The sequence below is a fragment of the Catharus ustulatus genome, chromosome 25 (genome assembly GCF_009819885.2).
Source record: "Catharus ustulatus isolate bCatUst1 chromosome 25, bCatUst1.pri.v2, whole genome shotgun sequence".
Lineage (NCBI taxonomy): Eukaryota > Metazoa > Chordata > Aves > Passeriformes > Turdidae > Catharus > Catharus ustulatus.
The window spans coordinates 3,326,594-3,344,629 of record NC_046245.1 but is presented as its reverse complement, the minus strand read 5'-3'; the positions used below and the strand labels follow the sequence as shown (position 1 = coordinate 3,344,629).

The 18,036-nt window shown below is 52.3% G+C and overlaps 2 protein-coding genes across 2 annotated transcripts; both read right to left on the bottom strand.

Moving 5' to 3' along the window:
- Positions 1–2,520: 2,520 nt before the first annotated feature.
- On the bottom strand, positions 2,521–7,660 carry LOC117007180 (trem-like transcript 2 protein). Its single transcript, XM_033080134.2, has 4 exons — positions 7,521–7,660; positions 4,879–5,220; positions 3,369–3,423; positions 2,521–3,264 (listed from the first exon to the last, which is right to left on the bottom strand). The coding sequence occupies exons 1-4, from the start codon at positions 7,558–7,560 to the stop codon at positions 3,051–3,053; spliced, it is 651 nt and encodes a 216-aa protein (XP_032936025.1). The 5' UTR covers positions 7,561–7,660; the 3' UTR covers positions 2,521–3,050.
- A 2,559-nt stretch (positions 7,661–10,219) lies between these two features.
- LOC117007070 lies at positions 10,220–17,653 on the bottom strand. The gene is made up of 8 exons (XM_033079952.1): positions 17,605–17,653; positions 15,826–16,161; positions 15,228–15,512; positions 13,702–14,025; positions 12,939–13,005; positions 11,861–11,976; positions 11,053–11,102; positions 10,220–10,628 (listed from the first exon to the last, which is right to left on the bottom strand). The coding sequence occupies exons 1-8, from the start codon at positions 17,651–17,653 to the stop codon at positions 10,434–10,436; spliced, it is 1,422 nt and encodes a 473-aa protein (XP_032935843.1). The 3' UTR covers positions 10,220–10,433.
- Between the last annotated feature and the right edge of the window lie 383 nt (positions 17,654–18,036).

The window sequence follows — 18,036 nt, the reverse complement described above, 5'->3', positions numbered from 1 at the left end:
TGATGGATGATGGATGGAACTGTTGGATAATCAATCCCCTGGAGTGGTGAACCAGCATAAAACACCAAACATTTCTGCCTGGGATCTGCCAAAGTCCATCCCCTTTCCAGCCATGAAGGACAGAAACTCTTTTGAGTATAAAATTTACCTTTACCTGCTCATTTTAAATTGGGCTCAGTCCCAGCTCATCCCTGCCTCCCTGAGCAAGGGATTGCCATGAACACCCCACGTTTGTGGGATGAGAAGCTGCAGGGGCAGGAAAACCAGGCAAGAGGGTGAGGAGGAGGAGGAGGAGGAAGAGGAGGAGGCCTGGAGAAGGCTCAGGACCTTGGATTCCCCTCCTGCAGCGCCACCAGGGCTCAAAAAAAATTCCCTCAGGAGCTTGGAGTCCAATCCTGCAGTGCCACCAGGGTCCAAGGACATCCCTCAACATCTTGGATCCCTTTTCTGCAGTGCCACCAGGGCTCAAAAATTCCCTCAGGAGCTTGGATTCCTTTACTGCAGTGCCACCAGGGTTTGAAAAATTCCCTCAGGAGCTTGGATCCCCTTCCTGCAGTGCCACCAGGATCCAAGGACATCCCTCAACATCTTGGATTCCCCTCCTGCAGTGCCACCAGGGTTCAAAAAATTCCCTCAGGAGCTTGGATCCCTTTTCTGCAGTGCCACCAGGGTTTGAAAAATTCCCTCAGGAGCTAGGATTCCCTTCCTGCAGTGCCACCAGGGTACAAGGACATCCCTCAACATCTTGGATCCCTTTTCTGCAGTGCCACCAGGGCTCAAAAAAATTCCCTCAGGAGCTTGGATTCCCTTCCTGCAGTGCAACCAGGGCTCAAAAAATCCCTCAGGAGCTTGGAGTCCATTCCTGCAGTGCCACCAGGATCCAAGGACATCCCTCAGGATCTTGGATTCCATTCCTGCAGTGCCATCAGTGTTAAAAAAATTCCCTCAAGAGCCTGGATTCCTTTCCTGCTGTGTCACCAGGGCTCAAAAAATTCCCTCAGGAGCTAGGATTCCCTTCCTGCAGTGCCACCAGAGCTCAAAAAAATCCCCAGGAACTTAAGAGTCCCTTCCTGCAGTGCCACCATCCCTCACTGGGATGCACTGACCCTATCCAGGGTCTATCTTTGATCTTCCCCTTGGAAAACAGCAGCAACAAAGAGGAGGTGATTTTCCCACATCCATCCATCCATCCCTGGGGATTTCTTCTGCTACTGAAAAATCAGCAACTTTTCCTCCTGCAAGGATTCAGATTGCTCAGAGCCTGTTCCATCTGTTGGTATAAATATAAAATTTCATTTATCAATGAAGCCAAGCCAGGCTCCCTCCTCCACCAGTTGGCTTAAATTTGTTTATCCCATTAGCATGTATCAAAAATCTGTTAAAAAAAAAAAGAAATTCAGGAATTATCTGTGCCTCAGGAAATTTCCAGGCTCCAAAGAGAGCTCTTTAGCACTGACCTGTAATCTTTCTTGTCAAGTAGTAAGAAATTGCTGACTTTTAGAAGATCATTCATTCTTTGATGAACTCAGCCCAAACTTCCAGCCTGATGTCGTTCCTTGGTTTGTTTCTGCCCTGGAAATGGCTCCCAAGATGATTTTCTCCTGAGTCATTAAGCTGGAGCTTTCTCAGCTGCACTCTAATCATATTCCATGAGAACTCATTCATCATTCCAGTCATTCCTGCTTTAATGAGACTTTGAACAGAGTTACCTTGAATTTGGGACAGAATTTTGCACCAAACACGGGGTTGGAGTTTCCTGTTGGCTCTCACAGGATGGGAGCACTGAGGAACAGGGAGTTCCTTTTTTTTAAAATTTTTTTTTTGCAAAAAGCCCCAAAAGTTCTGATGGACCTCGAGTTGTGATTCATCACGGGGAAGACAGGAAAAAACAACCCCATGGATGTCCAGGACACCCAGCACAGGAACAGAGCCAACGTCAGCACAAAGAACAGGGGAAGGGAAGGACAGAACCAGCCCCAGAAAGATTTCTGTCCCAAACCCATTTGGGTCTGATCAACACAATCCCACCAAATTACATCCATTATTTTTGATGGTAATCAGTAAATTATTGATTGATTTATTTGTATTTCCTTGGAAATATTTTATTTCAGATGGCAAATTCCTCTCTGTGGATGAAGTCATGCAGCAGCTCACCTGCCTGGACCAGGAGAGCAACAAACACAGATTTCCTTCCCCAAAAGTTGCTGATTTAAGACTGAGAACCTCACAGTGGTGGGAGGGAAAGGCCTCAGAAGGACAAAGTTTGCCAGATGTCCCACCATGAATTTCAATTTCTGGACAAAACACAGAACTCCTTTAAAAATGAGAAGCGAAACTGTAATTAAAATGAGCATATTTCAGTCATTGCTTCAGGGCAATGAGAGGTTGGGCTCTGCTGCTCCTGCATGGAGCTGGCTGTGGATGTCCCTGGATGTTCCAAACACTCCAGGGTGCTCCAAGCATCCCCTCTGCTCTGGGACATGACTGTCACCTGGTGTCCTGCAGGAATCCACACCAAGCCAGAGAATCAGCTGGATTTTATTTAGCTTTGCAGGGAAATAGGAATGTGAGTTTGGAGGGTGGGAGAGCCGAGCGCAGCCGCGCTGTGGGGCGGGAGGAACAACCATCACATGGGAGAGGAAACACAGGAGAACAACAGAGAGACAGCTCCTGTGCTCACAAAGTCCCTGCAGAGAGGAGAAGCTGGCTCAGAGCTGTGACACCACATCCCTTTCCTGGTGTATCCTGCAGTTCCTCACACCTTCCCACGGGGATTTCCTCCAGCCATCCCCACTGTCCAAAGCAGCTTTTGGGAGCTGCTCTCCCTCACCTTGGAAGGACAGAATCTGTCACCTGTGTCATTCAGACCCTGATGGAATGGTCTGGGAATGATGTCTGGAATAACTGCCTGGGGAGAGGTGATGAAGAAGATGGGGACGTTCCCTCTCCAGAGTGACAGGTTCTTCCAGACTGTGTTTAGTAGCGATTTTTTTCTAATGGCAGGTGGCAAACACCTGATTTCCTTTTCCATGGATTCCCTCTGGCTGGGCTCATGCAGAGCTCTCCCAGGAGAGGCCAATTCCATCGTGTCCAAGGTCAGCAGGGAATGGGAGCCCCTGCTGCTCACCCAGGCCTGGCTTCTGCTCTCTCTCCCTGTTCTTCCTGCTGTGGGCAACAGCACAGACCAGCACAGCCACCGTGAACTTGGCCACCAGGAATCCAGCAAGGATGTAGAAAAGAGTGAAATTCACATCAGGAGGGGACCTGTGGGGAGCCAGAAATGCAACCTTGAAGGGGATGAAACTTGAGAAAATCTCTTGTCGTCCTAGGAAGATTAGAGATCTCAGCACGAGGAGTTTTGGGCTCACCTGGAGATGCTCTGCACAGCTCTGGGCTCCTCTGGCACGTGGGTCACCAGGTCAGCTGCTGATGGAAACACAACAGGTTAGTCTGCAGATGTTTCTGGGTGATGTTCAGCTGGGCAGGTAACCCTGGTGGGATGGGGCACTGGGAACAACAAGGGGGTGACGTGTCAGATACCCCCTGACAGTGAGGTCACACTGCTGTAAACCAGGAACAAAAAGAGGCTATGAAACACAGAACCTCCTTAGAGTGAGACAAAAGTAGGTGTGGACTGAAGTGGGCGCGTGGCAGCTGAAGACATCCATCAGGAACCTGTGAAATTGCAATAGGAACCCATGAAATTCCATCAGGAACCCGTGAAATTCCATCAGGAACCCGTGAAATTCAAGTAGGAACATGTGAAATTCCAGTAGTGAAATTCCAGTAGGAACTCATGAAATTCCAGTAGGAACCCATGAAATTCTGGTTGGAACCCATGAAATTCTGGTTGGAACCCATGAAACTCCAGTAAGAACCTGTGAAATTCCATAAGGAACCCATGAAATCCCATCAGGAACCCATGAAACTCCAGTTGGAACCCATGAAATTCCATAAGGAACCCCTGAAATTCCATCAGGAACCCATGAAATTCCAACAGGAACCCATGAAATTCCAGTTGGAACCCATGAAATTCCATCAGGAAGCCATGAAATCCCATCAGGAACCCATGAAATTCCGGTTGGAACTCTTGAAATTCCATCAGGAACCTGTGAAATTCCATCAGGAACCCATGAAATTCCAGTTGGAATCCATGAAATTCCAATAGTGAAATTTCACCAGGAACCCATGAAATCCCATCAGGAACCCATGAAATCCCATCAGGACCCCATGAAATTCCATCAGGACCCCATGAAATTCCATCAGGAGCTCATGAAATTCCAATACTGAAATTCCATCAGGAACCCATGAAATTCCATCAGGAACCCATGAAATTCAAGTAGGAACCCATGAAATTCCAGAAGGAACCCATGAAATTCCAGTAGGAACTCATGAAATCCCATCAGGAACCCATGAAATTCCGGTTGGAACTCTTGAAATTCCATCCGGAACCCATGAAATTCCAGTTGGAATCCATGAAATTCCAATAGTGAAATTTCATCAGGAACCCATGAAATCCCATCAGGAACCCATGAAATCCCAATAGGAACCCATGAAATCCCATCAGGACCCCATGAAATTCCATCAGGAGCTCATGAAATTCCAATACTGAAATTCCATCAGGAACCCATGAAATTCCAACAGGAACCCATGAAATTCTGGTTGGAACCCATGAAATTCCAGTACTGAAATCCCATCAGGAACGCATGAAATTCTGGTTGGAACCCATGAAATTCCATCCGGAACCCATGAAATTCCATAAGGAACCCATGAAATCCCATCATGAACTCATGAAATCCCATCAGGAACCCATGAGATTCCAACAGGAACCCCTGAAATCCCATCAGGAACCCCCAAACCCGGTGCCCAGGGCCGTACCTGCCAGCACCTCCAGCTGCACCTTCCTGAGGCTCCTGGTGTCTCCCAGGAACTCAGTTCTGCACTGGTACAGCCCCGCGTCCTCGCCGCGCAGCTGGCGGATGGTGACGGTCAGGAGCCCCGCGCGGGCGTTGTCCCTGAGGCTGGTGGTGCCCCTCCTGCTCCGGGGGAAGGGCAGCCAGGCAGGTGGAGCGCTCAGCACCTGCTGGCACCCGCCCTGCTCCAGCTGCCGGCACCAGCTCTTCCACCACCACCACTGCCGCGGGTCGTAGGAGCAGTTGACGGAAACGGTGTCCCCTTCGGCGGCGGCCACCACGGTGACGTTCTCTGCAGCACAGGGTGCTGGGAGGGACGGAGGGACAGAGGGACAGAGGGATGGAGGGACAGAGGGACAGAGGGATGGAGGGATGGAGGGATAGAGGGACAGAGGGATGGAGGGACAGAGGGATGGAGGGACAGAGGGATGGAGGGACAGGGGGATGGAGGGACAGAGGGACAGAGGGATGGAGGGATGGAGGGACAGAGGGACAGAGGGATGGAGGGACGGAGGGATAGAGGGATGGAGGGACGGAGGGACAGAGGGACAGGGGGACAGAGGGATGGAGGGACGGAGGGACAGGGGGATGGAGGGATGGAGGGATGGAGGGATGGAGGGACAGGGGGACAGAGGGATGGAGAGATAGATGGATGGAGGGACAGGGGGACAGAGGGATGGAGGGATGGAGAGACAGATGGACCGAAGGACGGAGGGACAGATGGACAAGGGGACAGAGGGACGGGGGGATGGAGAGATGGAGGAACAGAGGGACAGAAGGACAGAGGGACAGGTGAACCAAGGCTCTTCCAGGTCTATCCCTCACTGTGGGGATGTTGAACATCATTTTCATCCTCTGGTGATGTCACCCATAGGGATGTCACCTGCAGGACTGTCACCTGTAGAGCTGTCACCTGTGGAACTGTCACTTGTGGAACTGTCACCCATAGGGATGTCACCTGTAGGGTGTAACCTGTAGAGCTGTCACCTGTAGAACTGTCACTTATGGAATTGTCACCCATAAGGCATCACCTGTAGGGCTGTCATCTGTAGGACTGCCACCTGTGGGATTATCACCTCTAGGACTGTCACTTGTAGGGCTGTCACCTGTAGGTCTGTGTCTGTAGGGGTGCCACCCATAGGATGTCACCCGTAGGATGTCACCCACAGTCACCTGTAGGACTGTCAGCTGTAGGACTGTCACTCGTGTCACCCACAGGACTGTCATCTGTAGGGTGTCACCCTCAGGCTTGTCACCTGTAGGGTGTCCCCTGTCCACTGGTTCCTTCTGAATCCCACTCCCAGTTTTCAAATCCAGTTTAACATTTTTTTTCCACCCTATCTTTTAATACCTTGCTAATTTTAACCATGTTGACAACTGGTTTTTGTCTGCTTGACTTTTATTTTTTTATTGTCTTGGTTCCTCATTTCTAATTTCCATTCCTCTTGGTGACAAGCAGAGGCAGAGGGGACAGTCTGAGCTATTAATACTTCCAGAGAGAAGTGCAGGGTGGTATTTGTGGAAATCTCTATTTCTAGTGAGAAAGTCACAGGCAAATGCTTCTGTGAGACCATAAGTAATGATAAAACAGAAGTAAATTTAAAAATAGGCTCTTGTTAGGACTTTGTGCTGGCTGAGCCTTTTAATAACACTTCTTACAATGATTTCAACAATTCTAAGTGAATTGTAAACTAAAAAATATGAAGTCCTTTCAGCTTGACTGGAAGAAAACCTAAAATGGATCTGTGCTCTGCAAGTATCCAACACCTACAGGGCTTTATCCTGATGATTTTCTCCACTCAGGTGTTCCAGTCAGGGTTTACCTCATGGAACATCCAGTCCAGTCCTGTTCAATCCCTCCAAAATTCTTTAACTGCTTCTCCTGTCCCACTTCTTTCCTCCAGCTCTGCCCCTTCAGCCCCAGAATTCCCACAGCCCTGCAAACACCTCTCCAGCAGAATCACTGGAAGATTCCCTGGTGTCCCTCTGGAAATGTTGTGTCATTCTCTCTCCAACCAATTCTGCTGACAGCTCATAAACTATTGCTGTTCCTCATCCCTTCCTGGGTGCCACTGGGCACAGCACAGTGAACTCCTCCCAAACTCATCCCCATTTTTGGGACAGGTTCCTGTGCTCCCAAGGCTTGAATCTGTTCTGTTTCCCTGCACTGCTGTGAGGATCTGGGATCCCAAAGCGCTGCAGAGAGCCCCAGCTGGGCTCTGTACCTCAATTCTTATTTCAGATGGACATTCCAAGCTGGAAAATCCAGGTGTCCCTCATTTCAGAGCTGTGCCTTCACTGGGTTTTATTTCCCTCCCCCTGAGCCCTGCCTGAGGTCATTTGCATCTATGTAAATCCATTTGCTAACGCACACAACCCAGGATTTTGCAATTTCACATTGCCCACAGGACCTCTCTCATCAATGGTTCTGTTCTGACTCAGAGGGATCCATGTGAGGAAACCTGGGAGCACTGGGATCACCTTTGATGGGTGGCCCTTTAGGAAATAAAGGGAAAAGGGAAAACTCTGAGGATGGAACCTTCAGAGAGAGACAAAGCTTTGCCCCAATCATTTATCCTTTTAGCCAGAGCCACGAGCAGTTCTTACCTGCCAGGAAGACCAAGGTGAGGTGCAGGAGCTTCTCCATGGAGCTGAGCAGGGAGGGAACAGGAGAGGAGCTGGAGAGGATCAAGGCTGGAGAGGAGCTGGAGAGGAGCTGGAGAGGAGCTGGAGAGGACCAAGGCTGGCTCTGCCCATGGGCAGCTCCTCTCCCCCTCCTGCCTGTGCCGGAAGGAAGGAGCACAGGAACTTGGCATCTTTTTTATCCTGCACATTGAGCAATTCTTCAGGGACAGGCATTTCTCTTGTGGGCTGAAAGTTCAGGCATCAGCATTGGCCAGTGGCAGCCACAGCTCAGTCAGCCTGGAGGGGAGCAGCACGTGGTGGTCTGAAGTCACAGGGTGGGCTGGCTGCTCCCAGCAGAGCAGGATGTCATGGAATTATGGAATTTCAGGATTTCATGGATTTCATGGAATTACAGAATGGATTGGTTTGGAGGGACCTTAAAGCTCATCCAGCTCCACCCCTGCCATGGCAGGGACACCTTTCTTGGTTGCTCCCAGCCCTGTCCAGCCTGGCCTTGGACACTTCTTCCACAGCTTTTCTGCCCACCCTGCCAGGGAACAATTCCTTCCCAATATCCCTGTGGTATCCCTGTGGTAGTGGTGATGCCTTGGGTTTGAGCTTTTATGTTTTTTAGATTCTCTGTTGTTGGTGTGTAACTCTGAAACTCCATGTGAGTGTCAGTAAGTTCTGTTCACAAGGGAGTTGGACAAAACAATTCCTTCCCAACTGGAGAATCAAGGACACAGAGTCCCCAAAAATCATAAATAAAGTGAGGGAAAGGGGGCAAGCCCAGGGGCTGAGACTTCACAACCTGAAGCTGTAATTGGACAATTAACCCCAGTTTGTAGATGAACCAAAACTTTTAAAAATGTAAAAATTCATGACCAGGATCCATCTTCCACCTGGGTGCAGCCCTGACCGGGCTCTTGCACTGCCCAAGGTGGATCCTTCCAATAAATACTGATTTTATTCCTTTTACCCTGCCTGGTCTCTGTTGCAGCATCAGTGGGAAGCCATCCCCTTGTGCTGGGGATGGTGATAAACCATGATAAATTATTTACAGGAGCTGTGCATGGGGGGAATTTCTGGGAAGCTGGAAGGGAGGCTCTCATGGTGGCTCTGGCAGAATCCTGAGGGAGAAGGAGAACAAGGACATCACCCCTGGCCCTTCAGGAGGAAGAAGCTGTGCTTTAAACTGTGCTTTAAACCGTGCTTTAAACCAGCCCAGAGCCAGCTGTGCTCTGTACCTGGCACCAGGGACACAGGGGCTCTGTGGGGACACTGATCTGAGCCAGCCAACGCCACAGGAATGCAGCCACAGACCCCAGAACATCAGATTGGTGGGGGTGGGCTGCTGGTTTTTCATTTTTGGGGGGATTTATTTCCTTGGAGGTCTTCCATGGTTTCTAAACTGGTGTGGGGCTAAACCTGCAGGCCTGGCCACTCCTGAATGTGCCTTTCCTGGAGTCAGGGATTAAGAAATGGTCCCTCACAGTGACCAGGAATTCTCTGTCAGGTGACTGATTGTAGGTTTTGTTCCTTCTTGTTCCAGTGAGCACAAATCTGGATTCTCTTCAAGAATCCTCCCCAAAATGCCTCTCATCCACTCCACTGTTTTTTGCTATTACTCTTCCATAGCTTGGCCCAGTGCAGCTGCACGAAGAGCAAATTGTGAGGGGAATGTTGTGCTGAATGAACCATTTCCAGAACAATTTTCTTTTTCTTTCTGTCAGGTCAACTCTGAAAAATCTCAAAAAAAATTTTCCATTTGGTGCAGCCCTGGCAAGAGAAGCCTGTTGGATGTGACTGGGTTGGGAATGAGGGCTGGTCTGTCACCTCCAGCAGGGCTTGGGGAAATCAGGAGCCAGAGCTCCTGGAGAAATGGAGCTGAGCCCCATAAACCCATTTCATGTTGCTCCTCACATGACTGCTAAATAAAATGTGTCATTTGGAGCATTTCCAGCAGAGACAGGGAAGTGCAGGAACTGGTTCTGCTTATTCTTAAAATCCAGCACTTGCTGGATTCCATCCCCAGCCCATTGCATCAAAAATGAACCCAGGCACAGCAAGGTTCAAGTTCAAGCACTGGAATGAGTTTGCTTGGGGTCAGTAGCTGAATTTTTGGGGTTGGGGCAGGGTTTGCACAGAGACACAGCTGGAATGCCCCAGTTCAAGCACTGGAATGAATTTGCTTGGGGACAGGAGCTGAATTTTTGGGGTTGGAGCAGGATTTGCAGAGGGACACAGCTGGAATGCCCCAGTTCAAGCACTGGAATGAGTTTGCTTGGGGACAGGAACTGAATTTTTGGGGTTGGGGCAGAGTTTGCACAGGGACACAGCTGGAATGCCCCAGTTCAAGCACTGGAATGAGTTTGCCTGGGGACAGGAACTGAATTTTTGGGGTTGGGGCAGGGTTTGCAGAGGGACACATCTGGAATGCCCCAGTTCAAGAACTGGAATGAGTTTGTTTGGGGACAGGAGCTGAAATTTTGGGGGTTGGGGCAGGGTTTGTACAGGGACACAGCTGGAATGCCCCAGTTCAAGCACTGGAATGAGTTTGCTTGGGCATAGGAACTGAATTTTTGGGGTTGGGGCAGGGTTTGCAGGGGGACACAGCTGGAATGCCCAGCCAGCTGTGCCCACACTGCTCCTTTTCACAAGGCCAGGCCTCCACACCTGCCCCTCCAAGACTGCACTTTAATGGAACTGGAAAAGCAAATGTACAAGAGATCCTGGGAATGCCCCACCTGAGTGTGGCAAAACCTCTGCTGAAACAGGAGGGAGGGCTGAAAATGCTCATCAAAAACAGCTCATCCATGCACACACCTCCTGCTCCCCATTCCCACTCTATCCCAGTTCATTCCCCCATTTCTGGCTGGTTTGGGGCTCTGTTCCTCATTCCTTGGTGCTCCTGGGGGACTGGTTGAAGGCAATGACGGCGTATTCCACACACTGGGGGTTCCTGGGAGCCTGGCTGGGCTCCACGTTGCAGTAGAGAGGATCCTCGGGGCTGGGCTGGGTTTGCACATCCAGGTTGATGTATCCTGACTCTTTGCTGTCAGAACTTTCCCTCCTCCCAGTGCTGCCAGGCTGGGAAAGGAAAGGGAAAGCTCTCATGAGTCAGTGCCAGTCACAGCTGCTGCCAGCACAAGGAGATTTCCCCCCAAGGAAAGGAGAAGCTGTGACAAAATTTACCTTTGGTTGTGACAGAACACAGAACTTTTTTTTTTTTCCACCCTCACCTGGATACAGGTGACAACCTCATGCTCTGACCCTGTTTGCTACTCCTGAGTCCCTTCTCAGAATTTGTTCCTGGTGGAATTTCCTTGCATTAATTCCCCCCCTGTCCCTCCAGCCAGGAATATTCCTCTCCCTGCTGACATTAAATACCATTTCTCTCCTGTTTATAACCAAACTGAGCTCCAAGCTCCTCACCAGGTGGCTCTGACAGCTCCTCCCAGACTCAGGGATTTGGCACAGTGTGGGAAATGTTTTATTTCCTTTATTTCCTTACCTGTGCTGTGCCCTGTGCTCTGTCTCTGGTGTCCTCTGCTTCTCTGTTACCTTTGGAATGAGCAAAATCAGAGAGTTTAGATGAAGAGAAGTCCATGAAAAGCTCTGAGGAGGGTTGGAAAGGCTGTGGGACTGTGTGGCTTTTCTTTTTTTGGTCCCTGGTGGTATTTACCAGGAGCAGAGAGTGCTAAAATCATTTAGCTGTCTCTCAGAAAAGCTCACATTTAGCCAGCAGAGAAAGACCAAAGGCCTTACTTGATCCATTCCACAAGAATCTTTATTTCATGCCAAGGGTGGTCAAGCAGGATTCTCTCAGAACAAAGGGCAGACACTCACATTTATAGGTTCAGGGGGGAGTCAAACTACAACCAATAAAAGTTTATACAAAGAACAGCATCCAATCTAAGTGAGAAGTTCTAAAGATGAACTGACCAATTACACAAACTAATTTCTAACCAATTATCTTCCAAAGTGTTAGGAGAGTGACCAAATTCTTCAGGAATTTGGCTCAACCTTGGTATCTAGGGTACCGTATCTATTATAGCAAGTTCCAGGGGCCAAGGGAAGATGGCTTTGGAGGAATTGTATCATCCACAGGGAAGGGATGTGCCTCTGTCCTGGGGAGCTCTTTGCTCCCTTTACTCCTCCTCTGTGCTGTTTGCACCCCTGTGCAGGCTCTGGAGGAACCTGGCTGTGATTTATTCGAGGGGAGGCAGAGAAGAGCCTGCCTTGAGCCTCTCAGGACTGCAGGGAGCTGAGCTGGGCTGCAGGGAGGGATGGCCCTGCTGGGACAGCCCCACCCCACCTACCTGTTCTCAGCAGGAGTTTGTAGTGCCTGACACCCAGGGCTGTGGAGGTGACGAGGGACAGGAGCAGCAGGAGGAGCAGCACCACGGTCACGATGATGAAGGTGCTGTCACTGCACCTGGAGGAGAGGAAGGGAATTACCAGGGACAGGTTTGGTGTGCTCGCTTCCAGCACTTGGAAGGTTCTGGTTCTCCTGCAAGATCTCCTGCAGGCTCCTCCATCTGTGAGGCTGCTCAAATCCCTGCTGATCCACAAGGCAATAACTGGGGACCTTCCCTGGCTCCTGACTCTTGATTTTTCTACTTGGCTGCATCTTCTGAGCTTTTCCTAAACCATTCCCCAGGCTTTAAACACAAGACACTCTTCAAAGCTCCAAGCACAACTCCAGGCTCTCTGGAGCAGGGGTGATTCTGCTCTCAGGTGCTGCTGCACCATTGATGCCAGCAGATGTGCAAAGGGGGAAAATCCTGTACATTTAACTGGCAAAAGGAATAATAGCAGCCAAGAGCTGTCCCATTGTTAAATACTCAGACAGGAGGGAGCAAAGTCGAGGCTGAGGGGCAGAATCTGGGGGTTCTGTTCATGTGAAGTGCAGAGCCCAAAGAGAGGAGGATAAAGAGGCACCTGCAGAAGGCTGTGATGTGATTTTACCAATCTGCCTCTTCCTCTGGAATTAGGGTTAGGGGAGGAGAGGAGAGGAGAGGAGAGGAGAGGAGAGGAGAGGAGAGGAGAGGAGAGGAGAGGAGAGGAGAGGAGAGGAGAGGAGAGGAGAGGAGAGGAGAGGAGAGGAGAGGAGAGGAGAGGAGAGGAGAGGAGAGGAGAGGAGAGGAGAGGAGAGGAGAGGAGAGGAGAGGAGAGGAGAGGAGAGGAGAGGAGAGGAGAGGAGAGGAGAGGAGAGGAGAGGAGAGGAGAGGAGAGGAGAGGAGAGGAGAGGAGAGGAGAGGAGAGGAGAGGAGAGGCCACCTTTGGTGAGCATCCTGCCAGCTCCAATTCCTCTACAGGAGCAGCCAGAGTGCTGCCAGGTGTACAACAAAAACATCTTGTGTGTGCTCAGGCTCAGAGACTCCTCTTAGGCCTTACCTGGCTTCACCCACAAGAGTATCTTGACTTTTATTTTCAGTGTCTGCAAGACGTCCCTGAGGCTGTGCTGCAAACACAGACATGAGGAGAGGAGTGGTCACTGTGGGGCTGCTCTGCATCAGCACTGAAACCTCCTGTGCCCAGGGCCCTGAGCCCCTGAGTTATCCAAAACATCCCAGTGAAACCTCCCATCATCCCAGGGCCCTGAGCCCCTGAGTTATCCACAGCATCCCAGTGTCCCCTCCCATCCTCTGCACTGCTTGTTCTTAGTTCTGCAAGAGCCAGGCTGCAGCTGGTGCTGCTCTGCCATGACCAGGGGCCTCAGTGCCTTCCCTTACCATTAAAACATTGTCTGAAAGAGAGCCCAGAAGTCACAGATCTATAAAATCCGAGTCTAAAGTCGTTCCCTTGACAACCCAACGGAGGTCGTTGAAAGCCAAAGGATGAATCACACTAAAGGGGCTACAAAGTGCCTCTAAAGAACTGATATCAAACACTGAGCTATCAAACCCCTCTCAGGACAGCTGGGGCTGCTCCCAGGTTAAGGAGGAGCAGCACAGCACCGATGTGGATCTGCTCCCATCCCTGCTGCTCTTCCACAGGGTGGTGGCCATGAGAAGACCCTTGTGGGTTGGGGAGGCAAACACAGGCAAGGTGGGAGGTGGGGTAAGCTGGACAAGGAGTCTGGAATCCACAGAGGGGTCCTGCCAGATCCATGCCCAAGGAGTCTGGAATCCACAGAGGGGTCCTGATCCATACCCACCCCTGGAAACGCTGAGTGTGACCTCCTCCATGCGGGACAGAGCGGAGGGCTCCTGCAGCGCGCACCAGTACACGCCCGAGTCCTGCAGCTGCAGCTGCTGCATGGTGACAGTGACAATGCCCTGCTGCCTGTCATCCTGGATCCTGACACTGTCCCGAGCTGTGCTGTTCTCTGCTGAGGGCTCTGAGCTGGTGGTGGCCAGCACGTTGCACGTTTCCCCCTCCATTTTGCACCAGGCTTTGGTGACAGCGCCGTAGTCTGTGATCTTGTAGTGGCACTGGACTGAGATGGTTTCTGACACCTTGGCTGAGAGCTGCTGGGTCCCTGCAAAACACCCGGGGTGTGCTGATCCCAAAGTGCATCCCACAGAGGCTGCCCCTCCCCAGCACTGGATTACCTGGAGCTGCATCCACTTCCACACATCCACATATCCACACATCCACCTCCACCTTCACCACCACACCTCCACTGCCACACCTACACCTCTACCTTCACCTCCACACATCCACACATCCACATATCCACACATCCACACATCCACACATCCACATCCATCTTCACCTTCACCTCCACATCTCCAACTCCACACCTCCAACTCCACACATCCACACATCCACACCTCTGCACATCCACACATCCACATCCACCTTCACCTTCACACATCCACCTCCACATCTCCACCTCCACACATCCACACCTCCACACATCCACATCCACCTCCACCTTCACCTCCACACCTCCACCTCCTTCACACCTCCACACCTCTGTACATCCACACATCCACATTCACCCCCACACCTCCACCTCCACATCTCCACCTCCACATGTCCACCTCCACCTTCACCTCCACACCTCTACACACCCACACATCCACATTCAGCTCCACACCTCCACACCTCCACCTCCACACCTCCACCTCCTTCACACCTCCACCTCCACACCTACATCTCCACCTTCACCTCCATACCTCTGCACATCCACACATCCCCACATCCACCTTCACCTCCACACCTCCACCTCCACACCTCCCCTAAGCAGAAGGGGGCTGCACCCAGATTCCCCATGCAGAGGTGCCATAAATTTGGGGTCCTGTCCCCCTCTGTTCCCTCAGGATGGGACATTCATTCCATAGGGTCTGGAAGGGTTGGTGGCTGTGGGGTCAGAGCAAGAGCAGTGCCTGGCATGGGGCTGGGTCCCAGCAGCACCCAGTGGGAACCAGTGCTGGTCTGGCTCTGTGGGAAGCAGTTGGGGTGAGCAGCCCCATCTGTGGGACCCACAGGAACCTCCCCTGAGCCTCTGCTGGCAGCAGACAGAGCATGAAGGGCCAGGCCTGAGCTTTGGCTCGAAGGTCCTGTGGCTAAGTTGCCACTGTGTGTGCTGGAGGGATGGGCAGGGGGAGAGATGGGTGTCACCTGGGCACACCTGGCTGCCAGGAGGGGCCGTGAGAGGGCAGCAGGAACCCACCCCTGGGCAGTGAGTGCAGCAGGAACCCACCCCTGGGCACTGAGAACATGTCAGGTACTCACTCTTGAACACAGAGAGCACGACCTCCAACGTCCGGGTGAGCCCAGAGCCCCCTGCACACCAATACACACCAGAGTCTGAGATCTGCAGCTGCTTCATGGTGACAATGGGAATCCTTTGAGCATTAGTCTCAATTGATACTCTGTCTTGCAGGGATTTAGATGCACTCCTCCATGAGGACGTTTGTCTCTTTGTGCACTGCATAGTCTGCCCCATCCGGCACCAGGCTGTGCCATAAATCTGTGGGCACTGCACTGACAGAGTGTCCAACTCCCACATGAGCAGCTCTGTCAAACACCAAAGGTGGGCACACAGTCAATGCTGGGCACACACTCAGGGCTGGGCACACACTCAGGGCTGACCATGCCCTGGGCAGGGGGGTTGGGGACACGAGGGACCTGGGAGCCAGCAGGACCTGCCAGGTCTGTGGGGCTCCTTCACTCCCCGTGTGGGAGGAAAAGCAGAGAGTGGGGCTGGGGAGGGGGCTGGGGGGATCAGGGGAAGCTATGGGGGAGAAGGGGGCAGAGCAGGGGAAGGGATGAGGTTCCTTCCTGACAGGCTTGGCTTTGGGTGGGGTACAGGTGGGGTACAGGTACTCACCCTTGAAAACATTCAGGGAGATCGTCCTTATTGGTATGTATCCATAGGAGTAATCATAGTAAGCACAGAAATACGTGCCTGAGTCTTCTGCCTTGAGGTCAGTCATGGTGATGGACACAGTCTCATTAGTGATGTCATCACTTATTTGAGTTCTCTTATCCTTGTTTTGTCGCGTGTATTCAGAGTATGTGTTCACTATTTTTTCACAGCCTCCATCTTTCAGGAGGCACCAGTATTTTGTATCCCTACCAGCAACCCTCCGTGCATAAGAACACTGGATATACAGAGTGCCCCCTTCCCGTCGTCTCTGGGCTTCAGAATTTTGGCCTTGGAGACCTGGAAGGATCAGATGTGGTAGGGGAGAGGGGAGCTGATCACAAAACCACAGAATCACAGAATTACAGAATCACAGAATTACAGAATCACAGAATTACAGAATCACAGAATCACAGAATCACAGAATTACAGAATCACAGAATTGCAAAATTGCAGAAGCACAGAATCAATAAGCTTGGAAAAGACCTTTGAGGTCACCAAGTCCAACCCATGTCCTACCACCACCCTGTCACCCAGAGCATGGCAATCACTGTCACATCCAGTCTGCAGAGGTGCAGGGCTGCCCACAGGGAGGAACACAGGGAAACTCTGCCTCCAACCTCCCCCATGGGCACAGGTGGTTTAAAGAACTCCAAAACCCCAAATCCCTTCCCCATGCTGAATTCACCTGCTTGGAAATGGGAAGGGCAGCGCTGAGATTTGAGCTGGGGCTGCAGCTGTGGCTTAAACCCCACAGACAAGCACAGGGTGCTCGAGGTGCTGGGCCCTCAAACCATGTGTGACACAGTGTCCACAGCTGTCCCCTTGTCCTTGCTGCTCCCTGCAGGCAAACGGGGACAAGCCCTGCCCACAGCACCCTGGGGCTGTGTTTGGGGTGGTGGGCAGGAGCAGAGGGGAGCAGCCAGGGCAGGGACGAGCTCCCCCTGCCACATCCCCAGCCATGCCAGCAGCTCCTGGCCACATCCTCAGCCATGCCAGCAGCTCCTGGCCACATCCTCAGCCATGCCAGCAGCTCCTGGCCACATCCTCAGCCATGCCAGCAGCTCCTGGCCACATCCTCAGCCATGCCAGCACCTCCTGGCCACATCTCCAGCCATGCCAGCACCTCCTGGCCACATCCCCAGCCATGCCAGCAGGTCATGACCACTTTCCCAGCCATGCCAGGGGCTCCTGGCCACATCCCCAGCTATGCCAGGGGCTCCTGGGCACATCCCCAGCCATGCCAGGGGCTCCTGGGCACATCCCCAGCCATGCCAGGGGCTCCAGGCTGTGCTGGCTGTGATTCATTCCCCACCCACCACGAGCTGGGAGCTTTGTTTTCCCTGCAGGGCTGGTGAGGGACTCGTGGTGCCCTGCACACTGCCCTGACCCAGGGCTGCCATCAGAGGAGCTGAGCAGGGCCAGCCAGGTGGGAAAGGCTCTGTGCTCCCAGCATGGAGCAGCCTGGGCTGTGTGGTGGACCTGGGGCTGCCCTTCCCTCCCACCCTGCAGCAGCTGCCCAGAGCAGAGCCCAGCTGGGGCTGGAGGAACTCCCTGGGCAGCAGGAAGTGCGGGATGTTGTCCCTGTCCCTGTCCCTGTCCCTGTCCCTGTCCTTTTCCCCATCCCATCCCATCCCATCCCATCCCATCCCATCCCATCCCATCCCATCCCATCCCATCCCTGCCCTGTCCCTGTCCCCATCCCTGTCCTGTCCCCAGGGACACACCAAGCCCTTCTCCTACCTGGGAAGCAGAGGGGCAGCAGGATCAGGGCTCTCAGCCCCACGGCCATGCCCCAGGGAAGGGAAGGGGCACCCCGAGGTGCCTGCTGTGCCCTGTGCCGGTGTGGGTGCCCTGAGCCCTCCTGGCTGGCAGTGACACAGCTGGGGGAAGTGCTGAGCTCTTGCCTCGAGCGGAAACGCCTCCCCATGTTTTGTTTCATCATTAATATGATGATAATCTCAGGGTGCTTTTGGGGAAGTGGCAGAGCCCAGAGCAGGGCCAAGGCTGCTGCTGCTCTCGCCTGGCTGGTGGCATCGGTTTTGTCACCCTGCTGTCCCCCCCAGCCTGTGCTGAGGTTCACCCACCTGGTTCCTCTTCCTCCCTGGCTGGTAGGAGAGAAGTGTTCCATGTTTTGGTGTCACGTAAACTTCTCTGTGGCCAGTTCTGCACCCA

Excerpts from the sequence above, each read along its gene's own strand:
- LOC117007180 (XM_033080134.2), bottom strand. The coding sequence starts at position 7,560 with ATGGAGAAGCTCCTGCACCTCACCTTGGTCTTCCTGGCAG. Across the intron at positions 5,221-7,520 it reads CACCTTGGTCTTCCTGGCAG|CACCCTGTGCTGCAGAGAAC; the intron begins GTAAGAACTGCT and ends CGTCCCTCCCAG. Across the intron at positions 3,265-3,368 it reads GCTGTGCAGAGCATCTCCAG|GTCCCCTCCTGATGTGAATT; the intron begins GTGAGCCCAAAA and ends GGCTCCCCACAG.
- LOC117007070 (XM_033079952.1), bottom strand. The coding sequence starts at position 17,653 with ATGGCCGTGGGGCTGAGAGCCCTGATCCTGCTGCCCCTCTGCTTCCCA. Across the intron at positions 16,162-17,604 it reads GCTGCCCCTCTGCTTCCCAG|GTCTCCAAGGCCAAAATTCT; the intron begins GTAGGAGAAGGG and ends TGATCCTTCCAG. Across the intron at positions 11,103-11,860 it reads CAAACTCCTGCTGAGAACAG|GTAACAGAGAAGCAGAGGAC; the intron begins GTAGGTGGGGTG and ends CTCATTCCAAAG.